Raw genomic sequence first — 12,304 nt, forward strand, 5'->3', positions numbered from 1 at the left:
GATTCCAGCAGTGAGGCCCAGAGTGTGCAGCAGTCGGTGCGCAGCAGGAAGAATACTCTTGAGAGATGTGGCCTCAGATGTCTCCTCAGGCTGGCTCTGCCTGGGCAGCTCTGCTGGTGCTAATGGCCCTGGCAGCAATGGGGCTGGCACTGAGGTTTAGGGGAGGGCTCTGAGGTTCCCACTTGGAGTGAGCTGGGGCATCCTGAGTATGGCTGTGAGTGCTGGGAGAATTTGATTGTGAGCAAGGTTGTTCTATTACATGCAGGAGCAGTCCCTCATGGCTGCAGCAGCACCCTGACAATCAGGGTGATGTGGGTGAACTGAGTCCTCTGTTCTACCCCCCTTTCAGGTCAATGTGTCTCTTGGCCATGTGCTGCATCCATTGCCCTGATAGGAATATCCTTTACTTATGTCTGGCATATCTGGCCCTGCATAGAACAGACATTGCCACCTGCTCTGCACTGCCAGGTGGGTTCACAACATGGCTGTTTTTCTCACAGGGCAGGCAAGCCTTATTCTGACCCCAGGGCCTCATGCCTGAGCTCTCTTTGCCCCAAGGCTGTGCACTGGTCCCATGCCTCTTTGTCACCTCCTAACCATCCCACACCCAGGCTACTCTGATGGGCCACAGGTATATAAGCCAGTGATGTGGCAAACCTGCAGGAGAGCTGGGCCATGGCCTTGGAAAGCTCTGAGGGATAAGAGAGTGAAAGAGAAAAGTTGATGGTAATATCCCTTGACCCCTCAGCACTGCTGGTCTCATCCTGGGGAAGGGACTTCCCAGAGTTGAGGCGATGAGCACTTCCAGCCTGGATCACAGCTGTGGGGTCAGGGGTGGCTGAGGAGGCAGTTCTCCAGGAGCTCTTCTTGGGGTGCAAAAAGTGAAGGGAGTGGAGCAGCTATAGTGTGGTGGTCACCAAGGGGAGAGATAGGCTGCAGGGCCTGGAAAGGACTGTTTCCCACTGACAGTCATCAGACTCCTGGGGCAGTGGCAGTGACAGGATCTTCAAGCTGGGATGGGACCCCATCATCAAGCCCATTCCAGGGAGTTGCAGTGGATATGCAGCTTCCCCATTTCCACAGAGCTCTATCCAATGCCATGGGATCTGGGAGCTGCCTCTTTGTTCCCCTGCACCTCACAGTGTAGGGGAGCCTGAAGTCTGCCCTGAATGCCCCGACAGGGGAGGGTCTGAGGATCAGCTGCAGCCTGGCAACTCCTCTTTCCTTCCCACCAGCTTTGGTAAGGAATCCAGTCCCCCTCCCCAAGAGCCCCCTGTGTATGGGAACAAAAATGGTGGGAGCCATGCCCCTGCTCTGTCCAAATTGGCAGCAGTATCCAGTGCTAGAGGGACAATGGGATGACCAGAGCCAGCCTCTCCCCACGATCCCATATCCACTGCTCCTCCCTCACCTGCAGTTTCTCTCTCCCTTTCCTAGGGGTGCCCATGTTGAGGGTGAAGGCAGAGCTAAAGCCACAGCCAAGGGGAAGTCTGAGGTGGGGTGTCCTGATAACAACCAAACACAGCAGAGGTATCCATGTTGGTATGTGACCCTTCCAAGCACAACTGGGATCAGGTGTCACTGCTCCATGTCACCATTTTTGGTGTCTCCAGCTGTAGGGACATGGGGAAGGCCCATATGGGGATGCTGCAGGATGAGCTCCAGCACCCCATGACACTGAGTCAGATATGGGGACAAAAGGACACCAAACCCCTTCCCTTCCATGGAGCTGTCCCAGAGAGAAGTAGGGATGCTGTGGTGGTCTGGTAAGCCCAGAAATGACACCAGCTTCCCCAGCAGCATGACGCAGGGGATGTCCAGCTATGCCACCACAAGGTCCACATCCCTCCCACTAGTCCTAGACCTAGAGGAGACTGTTTGGCTGTCAGGACGGCAAAGTGCAGCCATAGGGCAGCCAGGGAGGGAAGAGACAAGGGGGCTTTTGTCTCTGCAGTCCTGTGAGGTGATCACTTGTCCCCATGGCTTCCCCTGAGACGACTGCTGGTCACTTCTTGCTGAGCAGCTGAGAGGCCATTCACAGCCTTCTGTCCTGTGCAGGTGCATGTGACAAAACTCAAATAACATGCAGCCCCCTGTACCCCAAGATGAGGTCCAGTGTACACAATCTTCTTATATCTACTCATATTTCATTTCTCCTTACTGGTGGAAATAATCACTAGATACAAAATTGTTAAATCTCACAGACTCCACAGAAACAAAGACAAACCCAAAACAGAGGGGTACTCCCCCCTTTCAAGATGGCATCTGCCACAGGCAACCATGTTTAGGGAGACAAAGGGAAAATGCAGTCAGCCTTCCTCCCTGCTTATCTCTCCAACAGCAAAGGCGGCTGGCACATTCCACAGGTGATACTTAGCAAACAGCTAGAAATCATGGAGAGACTTTGCCACACTGGGGCAGAGAACTGCAAGGCAAAGCCAGGCAAAGCAAAGCAGCTGGGCTGGGAGACTTGGTGCCTTTTTGCCTCGGCTGGGTACTGCTGGCAAGCTCTGGGCAACTTAGACTGGAGCAGGGCCACTGTTCAGTATGGTACAGTGCTGCTGATAGGCACTCCTGGAATTTGCCTTGAGGCAGGCCAAGATGCAAGAGAGGAACAAAAGGGAGGTAGAAAAAGCAAAGCCCCAAAGATTCTGCCTTGAGCAAAGATAACAAGGCAAGAGGGGTCTGCCTGAGAGACCCCTGACTTTGAAAAGGGGTCTTTGCGCCTTTCATGTCAACTTCCATCCATGGCACTGGATCTTAAAGAGACAGTAATAAGTTTGGGCACAGATAGATATGGACTACAATAACATCTTGGGTTACCCAGGACACATGCTTATTTGAAGTGGGCCAATCTTCCTTCCTGCCCTTTCCCAGGCTCAGTTTTTCCTCAGACTTCTCTCCTCCTGCTCATTACAGCTGCAAGTCACACTCGATGCCATTACCCACGTTCAGGGTACAGGTTCTGTGTACAGTGTAGGCTCTTGCTTTGCCTGTGCTCCCACCTGGCTTCTCTGCAGACTGCAGTCCCTTCAGGGGTGGGAGGGGGTGGCCCTGGCTGGCAGGTGACCCTCCCATCCTGCTGCCCACTCCCACTCCCTCAGGGGGACAGGAGAGAGAGAGTCACAAAGGCATGAGAAAACACTCATGGGTCAAGACACAGACGGTTTAACAAAGGAAAGAAGCTCTCTCAGGAAACACTTCCTCATATCACACTGTGGCCAAGGATGGCAGGAAGCTCTGGAGACCACTGGGCCCAAGCCCTTGCCCAAGCAGAGTCACCTATAGCCCAGCTCAGGGGGTCGTTCAAGAATGATAGATAATTTAAAAAGCATAAGCATGGCAACAAAAAGCTGCCTGAGTGTGGCTTGGTACGTCCAAAATCTTCAATTCCAACCTCATCCCATTACATTTTGAATGCATAAGTAATTACCCAAAGTGTAGTGTAGTGGCAATATCTAATGCAAAATGTTTAATTTTGACCTTTTTAAAGCTGTGAAGCATAGTACTGATGTCCATCTAATACTAGAAACCTCTGCTGCTTCTTTGAGGGAAAGAGTATCTTCTACATGGGTAAGTCTGATTAAAATAACACACAGTTCCAAATTGATGCTTGTTTTATTAGAACACCACATAATGTGAAATTCACAATTTATGACACTTAAGCATCAAAATCTTAAAGTTTCTTGCTCTATTCCAAAACCTCTAAGATGTGAAAAAAACCCCAACATGTTGTTCTAACCCAACATCTTCAGAATGTTACTTTGAGAACATTAGCAAAGTAGAATTTAATTTAAAGCATTTAATAGCTGAGATAAGCAATGCTTGAAGAAAGGTTGACAATGCTTACAGAAGAAACAGTGCAACCCAATATTCATACTACAGATCTACCTTTCCACAACAACTAGTACTTCCAGGTCAGTTTTTTCCACCAAAAAGATGTTGTAGTGGCGAAAAGATGATGCTGGGGAAAAAGTAACAACAAGAAGAGCACATTAGACTTAAAATACTTCTCTGAAAATATTGGGAAAAAAGCTGATTTCTGTGCAGAAGGACACAATGCTAGTACAAAACAATACAGAGGGAAACTGAAAAAAACCAGAGAAAATATTGAATAACTTGTGCACTAATGGTCTGGCCTCGGTCATTAAAGGAATGGCACACATTACAATTAACAAGGAGTTTTATTTTTGAAAAAAATAACAAAAAACAGCAGCTGCCAATATGCACCTGGTTCTGTGCAGTGATGGATAGCACTCACAGGATCCAGCCTCAGCAGCATGAGAGAACTCCTTTGGCCAGCCAGCAGGTGTCTGAACAGTGACACTGATTTCCATTTAAAATGGTGCCTTTGGGAAGGCAAAGTCCAGATTTGTTCAATGGCCAAATAAAGGTCACATGCAGCTTCATGGGGCTGACTATCCATCCAGGAAGACCCTTTTAGGTGGCACTTCTCAGCTGAGAAAAGCCACTTGTATAATGGCTGTGATGGAGATTCAGTCACCCTCTCTCATCAGGAGTTTTTCCCAAAGACAGCTCAGAAGAGGAACATTTAGTGGTAATGCTGCCCATTAGCATGAGATAAAATGACATCCCTTTTTTTTGCCTTGGGAGACTTTGGTTTAAACACAGAAAAATGTCTCCGTCCTTCAAAATTATGGAGAACAACCTGGCACTGCCAGAATCAGCCTTTAACACATCCTTGGACAGAGCCAGGCTGCCGCTGCTCATCAGTGTAGGATTAGTACCTTCTCCAGAACTGTGAGAGACCTCTTCCTTCTGACTTCATGCTTCCTTTCTTTCCTGTTTGGTCCACTTGCTGCAGCAGCTGCACTGCACCCTCGGCCTGACTGACTGCTCTGTTTTGTTCAAGGGCAAATTCCACAGGCCCCCCTGTAAGAAACAGCAGCAAGAACAAAACCACAACCTCGCTCTCTACACACTCCCTGTGTATCCAGGGAAATGAAACTCAGTGGAAACCAGGCATTCCTTACTCACAGAAACTCAGTTGGTCACAGTCTTTAGTAAGGGATGCTGGGCTGAATTCAAGTTCATTTGCTTTGGAGGAATTCTAAAAGGAAATGGAACCCAAGAACTGTTACATAATGCTAAATTATATTGTACAGAGATTTTTGTTAGCTTGCTTCCTAAAAGTATTAAAAAGCAAGGTCTAAGTCTTTGTTGTGTGGCTTCATTTGGGGATTTTTTTCTGTTATGATGAGGACTTTCTTCACCAAGGTTTTTTTACACCTCCTTCATCAGGACATAACATAAAGCTGTAATTTATTTAGAAGATTTTAGCATACCATATAGTGAACTAATAGTAGCTATGGAATAGGCAGAGATTTCAAAAAACATGAACAGAAGAGCTGTGGGAAACGACAGCCCCTGGACAGTGCAGGGCCCTGGAAATTCATCCTTCTAGGACAAAGTCCCAGGACAGAAGGATCAAAAATGAAAAGTTCCAGAAGCAAGAGGTGAGCCAGGAATACCCATTAGGAAGGTGATCAACAACACAAAGTACGACACAAAACGAAATAAGCATATAGAAACACAGCAAAATCAGCAGGTAAGCTTCTAAAAGAGAGTAAACCCTAAAACAATGACAGGTCCTAATGGTGTTTCCCTTGCACTAATCTCAGAACCATTTCGGTTTGAAAAGCCTTTTAAGATTGAGTCCAGCTGCTAACCCAGCACTGCCAAGGCCATCACTAAACCATGTCCCCAAATGCCACATCTAAGCTCAGGTTAACACAAAATTCCAAGCCTCTGATGGCCTGAGATCTTTGCAGTTTAGTCTGAGAGCATTAACTAAGTTAGGAAAATTCTCTGGAGTGACAGGCTGAGTCTCTTTCTTTATTTGACTCTTGCTGGTGCACTGTGTAAGTGAAAAGACATGCAGGTTTGACCACATTCATCCTGACCAGATGTCACCATCACAGGCCTGGGACACATTTGGATGACAGCTGAAAATGCAGTCTATTGAACAGTCATGTACCTGTGGAACTTCTTTGCTCCTTATTCCAAATCCAACATCCCTAAGTCGATAACACACATACTACATAGACAGATTTCCTTCCTGTTTAATGAAACTCTTCCCTTTTTGAGAAGCATTATGAAATACCAGGTGGATTTGAAACCAAAGCCACACACTGTTGATAAACTGAGAAAAAGCCTTGGAAGAACAACCAGAAAAACTCCAACAAAGTACAGGAGCTACTGACATGTTTTTATCCTAAACCTAATCTTTCTTCTCATCCTGAATTAAAAGAAAAAAACCAAACAAAACCCAAATGGAAAGCATGTCACAGAAATATTTGGCTTTCATCTTCTAAAAATGCATGTTAGGACTCAATAAGAGGACTTCTGCCCATGATTTCACACAGTACTTGTGACACCTGATCTAGTGTTCATCAACAGAACAGTCTGTGTCCAGACAACCCTCTCAGTTTAACAGCGCCTTAACTAGTGCAATTTCGAGGACAAGTCATGATGTCACAAGCAGCTGTTCCAGAGAAGGTTCTTTTCACCTGAGTTGGTATTTACTGAGTTATTTTTTATCACAGTTCCAGTTTACCTGGAAAGTGCTTATGAGATGCCCTCCCACATTAGTTAACACAAGAAGAGCTTAGAGTAACGTCTGCCAACTGTCATAGTGTTTCTCAGAGTCCAAGCTGCTAACCTGGAGCTCCAGCATTCAAGGACTCTAATGTCTTGAAAATTGTATAAACAACAGAGGAATTCTGGAGACACTGATTATAGCAAAGTGGAGAACAAAAAAAGCATCTTTCAGAAAATTATCCTTATCTCACCAACAGTATTTGGAGTACCTGAGGAAAGAAGCCAAAGAGGGCATGTGCAGAGACCTGTCACTTATACTGCAAAGATAAGGAGGGGGGGGAAAAAAAGGGATACAAATTTACAGACAAATAAATCTGCTTTTTTTAGGTAAGTTATTCTTTACTGAATGCTCCCAATGAGTTATTAGTCAGTCTTCTTCCTATCCTGTAAATCCAACAAACCTGTCAAAAAACCCTGTTCTAAAATAATGTTTTGGGCTTCTTTTGTGAGAAACCCAAGAGAAATGTGTTTGCCTCCTTGGAAAAAACTCTCTTCCAAAAAGCTAGAGAGGGGGAAAAAGCAAGAAAGGTGATAGTGTAGTAGGGATTTGAATTAAATTTAGAATGGGTATCCAGAAAATATATGAAGTGCATTTGGGAGGATGTGCAACATCTAGGAGGACACAGGTGTTAGGGTGTGACTAAGAGCAGCTCTATCTGAGCAGGCTTGGAGCCTGTGGGCTAGAAGAAAAAGAATCTTCTCCTCCTAACAAGGTCTTTGGAGAACACAGAGCAACAGCCAATCCCTCTGGAACAATCCTGTCATGAATCTGCCTTCTGGTGACATAGTGAGAAAAGGCATGGCACTGTTTCAGGAACAGGGTGATGCCTGCACAGCCATCAGCAGAGAGAGGGACACTGGTGGGGAGTGGCACATGGTCACAGCAAAGCCAGTGACAAGATGCCAGCACTCACTGTTGGCCCTTTGTGGAGTTCTCCATAAAGGGGCATGTGAGATGACAGAGGACTGGAGTCCTGGAGAAAAGGCACGGCATCCCTCAGGCTCACCTCTCAGAGGCTGAGCTTACGCCTGAGCTTGTAGCTTGACAATCAGAAAAGTTTGCGTAATCTCAAAAAAAATATAACTCATCCTTTTGCTAAGTCTCGTGAGGAGTCAAAAATGATGAGGGTGATGCAGGGAAAAAGGGGACAAATTACCTGCAGGCATTTTTATGCTTGCCACTGTAAGGGTCCAGGACTAAATAGGTGATGTTGTTTCTTCCTGAATATTCTGTAGCTTACCTTTTCAAATCCTTGCTCTGCTTTACTCATGTGGTGAACACAGTCAGCTCCAGTTCTAAAGAAAAGTAAGTAAAAACTGAGTTTACAAAAAAGGAAGCAGCCACTCCAAGTACTTCACTAGAAACCAGGACTTTAGTAGACTCTACTCAACAAGATATATACCCTTAATCTATATTTGTACTCATGTTTCAAAGTCTTCCTTAAAAATGAAAATATGCACTCATTCTGCTTTTCTACTGTTGGGAAGGATGAAAGTTTGACAAGAAAGTCTCACAGATATGTATGCTTGGCAGAAAGATTTTTTAATGTAGAGTCTGATGAAGGAATAGAGATGGAAGCAAGTTTTGATATAGAAGAAAAGAATTGCTGAGCCAGTCTTACTGGATAACCAAGAAGGCAAAAGGTATGTTAGTCAGAAGGGGTTCTTGTGACTTAGAGCAAAGGATAAACCCACCTCAAACATGAAGATGTTTTTACCAAGCAGAAAGAGCGCAGGCAAACAAGTCAGCAAAGCAGAAAACAAGTCTTGCAAGTAGAAAAAAGGTCTCAGAATTTTCCACTGCACGAAAACTGAAAAACAACTTCTAGCTTAAACTGTAATGTACTAACTTTTAGTGATTGGAGAACAGTAACATGAATATGGTAATTATAGTAGTTATGATAGGCTATAGATAATAGTTAAGGTATAGATTGGTTCTACTGCATTAAGATGCTAAGCAAAGAAAAGTATATAATGCATAGTAATCAAAACTAGAGGGTCTCCAGGCCTGCCTGCAGCTGGAGCTGACAGCTGTAGGCACAGGCTCTGTCACCCACCACCCTGGACTGCTGTAACATCTTGGATGGAATAAACTGCATTTTGGAGAGCCCCCTGGAGTCCCACGTCTCTCATTTAGGCTCTTACATTCTACGATGACAAACAAGCAGTTAAAGAGAAAAAGCATTACATGAAAAGGGGGATGAGCAGATAGCTGAGAAAGCTTGTGAATCCTACAAGGTTACAAGGGCAGGTTGTAAAGAACCACAGAAAGATCTTGCAAGACTTGGTCATGGGGCATTAAAATGGCAGAGGGAACTCCATATGGGGAAGTATGAAGGGATGCATGTGCAGAAAAACCACCCTGGCTTCACTTGAGGTGATCAGAATCACTGGGAGTGCCACTTGGAGATTCTGATTTCTCAACACTCAGTAGCACTCCAAGAAAATCCAAATCCCCCGAGACAATTTAGGAGCAAGAGATTGTCCAGAAAGAAGAGAAGACAAAGAGCTGGTCTCATTGCAGCAGACACACTCCTTCCTGGGGCAGGGAAGATGCTCACTCTGAATGAGCTCTTCAGTCTAACAGTGTAACTGGAAAAAATGACAGAAGGCTTGAAGCTAGTGCTCACCAATTTGATTTTGAATTCAAGCATACACTTAAAAATTACGGATTGCTCTAATCATAACTGCTGTGGCAAGATTCAGGACCTAGAGAGAACTGCCAGACTGGATCATGAAATAGTCCTTTTTGACCTTGTATTTTATTAATCTACAACTTGTGTCTTTGGGTAAAAGAAATAAAATTCTGAATCCTGGGCTCATTCCTCCCTCATATTCAACAGTTGTACTGTGAGTAGAAACAGGCCAGGGGGATGGGGGTGGGATTAAAGGAGTACATTTGCATGAGCAGGAAAAGAACTGGCTTCAGACTTTGTTAATATCTCCACATGAAACACGCTTGGGAAATGGTTAGGATATAAGGCACCAAGGTAGATATAGTCTGTACATGGGAGGAGAAAGGTGTGCACTAATGGATCCAGGACTGTTTGCCACAAACTTGTGAGGATTCAGCATAGGTATATATTTTCTTCTTTTAAAAAAATACACTCTAAGAAGAAAGAAGTCTGCCAGCCTGTAAGTAACACTGGATATCTGAGAGGTAGTCAAGAAGTAAGCAGAAGGTTCGCCAAGAGCCAGCCCTGTACCCTCACACAGAAGAGTGATTCAGCTGAGCTGAGTGATTCACCCTGAGCTGAATAGGCAGAGCTCTGCCAAACCACTGCCCTCAAGCAGTGATCCCTCCCCTCTGCTCAAGGCTGCTGAGGCCCCTCTGCCCCAGTATGGACTGGAAACCCCAGTACATAAGTGGGACTCACAGCAAAGGGCCACATGCAAACATGATGATGGGATTGGGGAATTTTTTTTCAAGTGGAGAAGCTTTAAGAGATGAGGCTGTTTAGCCTGGAGAAGGCTTGGATGGGATCTTACCAATGTACACCTGATGGGAGGAAATGAAGAACAGAGAGCCAGACTCTCCTCAACCCTCTTGTCTTCTGGCAGGACAAGAGGCAAATGGCACAGACTGCAAAATATGAAATTAAATTTGAACACAAGAAAAAGCTTTTTGACTGGAATTGTGGTCATACACTGCAAGTGGCTATTCACAGCTGTGGTGGTTCCACCCTCAGAGTCTACTCAAGACCTGAGGGAACTTGCTTTGGGTGACCTTGCTTGAGCAGAAGGGGTCTGAACCTTGATATCAAAGGACCTGTCCAACCTCAACCATTCTGTAAAATCCAGACATAGAGATCTACTTGGAAATAACCATGAGAAGTTTAGCTACTGAAGAAATATGGTGAAGTTGTGTGAGAATACTCACACAATGCATGCAATTGCATGAGACTTTAAAGCACTTGGAAAAGAGCAAGTTCCAAGGCATCTTGTCATCAGCCTCAAGCCAAGAGGGCAGCATTTATCAGCTGGCTCAATGGAGCAGGCTGGGAGGCAGGTAGAAAACTGCTTCCAGTTCTTCCCTTGCTGTCCTAGACTCAGGTGTGCAAGCCAGTGCACTGCTCTGTCTGGCTGCTGAGCTATCGCCTCACTGTGACTCAAAAGGTGATGTGAACACAGAGAAGTTAAACAGGCAGAGCTCTAGTCAATAGTATGGGAACTTGGAAAGTACGGGACCACTTTTTTCCCAATATGAGCAATGATGCTTAGATTCTGTTAACCATGGAAGAAAAGGAAGAAGGAAAATGGGGCAAAGGATTGCACAGAAATGAAGCATGAAGAAGGTACAAGAGACATTAAGAATATTAATATGTGTCCTGGGAGACTCTTCTGGAGTTCAACTTACCTGTCCATACAAGACTGTGGGCGTGAGGTATCATCTCTGACTTCCACTCTTCTCCTCTTCACTGCTTCTTTCATTGCAGTACTTTCTGACATTTCATTTCTTTTCCTGACCTTCAAAGGATTGCAAGTTTGGTATTGGTAACAATTGATTTTGACTTTTCTATTTTAGAACAAAATTCCTAGTTGAAGTACATTCATAGTTTGCAAAAATTGTTCCTGCTTATACTCTGAAAACAAAACAAAAAGGATTCAAGACTAAAACAAGCACTGGGAGGTCAGCCAGAGAATTATGCTCAATAGTTTTAAATAAAGTATTTCTTTCTAGGACATCCTATTTTCTCCATTTTCAGAGGACTGCCAATGAATGTAAATAGCAGGAATGCAGAGACAGAAAAAATTCCTTAGGGGAATTTGGACACTTCCTTGGGGGAATTTGGATTTGAATTATTCTTCATTAATTCACTTCAGACACTTACCTATATTGAAAATAATCCTATCCTGAACTCTCATTACACAGAAACTTCTCAAATAAGCATAACTTTGCTGTTTATGACACAGTACCTAGGGAACTACTTAATTACTCAGAAATATCAACCTCGCAGATTCTTCCAGTGATGGAAACACTGGACAGCTCACTCAGTCAGGCTTGCAGAAAATCCATGGAACTGAAGGCAGCAGGCTCTTAGGTCCTGATACAGGACTGCTTTCCAAGCTCAACTGAACTGTCAGAAGAACGTCTCTCCCCTTGGTTCTATGTGAGAATTCGGTGCCACTTTACACTGCCTGACTAACTCCTAGTGGTAGGAGAACTCTAGCATTGCCTAAAGGCATAGATTCTGTTTCTCAAGAATACTTAGAACATAAATTAAACAACAAAATAAAACCAAATGCACAACTTACAAGCTCACCACTGCCCTTGTTTACTTCTTTACCTGCAACAGAGGTATAAAACCTGGTGAATATTTGGACTCAACTTTCTTTAACCAACTGAAAAGTATATTTTTGCACTGCAATTTCTCTTCCAGGAGCAAGATAAACTACTGTGAAACAGTCTCGACCTGCATATGATACACTGAAATAGAAAACGTTCAAATACAGCTCTTTCTGAACCAGAATTCCTGGCTATGAACACCAGATATCACTGGGATGGGACAATTGCTTGTCTTAAAGAAGTCAAAGGTATCTTCAGAAGAGAAGGGCCTGAAAAACAGTTAGCATCTCGCTGTGCTTTGGGCACCAGATGGAAGATGCAAGGATATCTGGATCACAGCCTCTAGAGAATACTGGCCAGCTGTAGGATGTATGGGATTCACACATATTTCCCTGA

The 12,304-nt window shown here is 44.7% G+C and overlaps 1 protein-coding gene across 3 annotated transcripts in view; it reads right to left on the reverse strand.

Moving 5' to 3' along the window:
- Positions 1 to 3,599: 3,599 nt before the first annotated feature.
- Positions 3,600 to 12,304, reverse strand: part of MAJIN (membrane anchored junction protein) — a 37,825-nt gene continuing 29,120 nt past the window's right edge. For all 3 annotated transcript variants that reach the window (XM_066558255.1, XM_066558253.1, XM_066558254.1), the window contains exons 6-11: positions 11,878 to 11,909; positions 10,979 to 11,088; positions 7,863 to 7,917; positions 4,999 to 5,071; positions 4,749 to 4,893; positions 3,600 to 3,964 (exon numbers count right to left, since the gene is read on the reverse strand). In XM_066558255.1, coding sequence (XP_066414352.1) covers positions 3,919 to 3,964; positions 4,749 to 4,893; positions 4,999 to 5,071; positions 7,863 to 7,917; positions 10,979 to 11,088; positions 11,878 to 11,909 — 461 coding nt within the window. In that variant the 3' untranslated portion in view covers positions 3,600 to 3,918. The remainder of the gene's footprint in view (positions 3,965 to 4,748; positions 4,894 to 4,998; positions 5,072 to 7,862; positions 7,918 to 10,978; positions 11,089 to 11,877; positions 11,910 to 12,304) is intronic.

The sequence above is a fragment of the Molothrus aeneus genome, chromosome 12 (genome assembly GCF_037042795.1).
Source record: "Molothrus aeneus isolate 106 chromosome 12, BPBGC_Maene_1.0, whole genome shotgun sequence".
In the NCBI taxonomy this organism is placed as follows: domain Eukaryota; kingdom Metazoa; phylum Chordata; class Aves; order Passeriformes; family Icteridae; genus Molothrus; species Molothrus aeneus.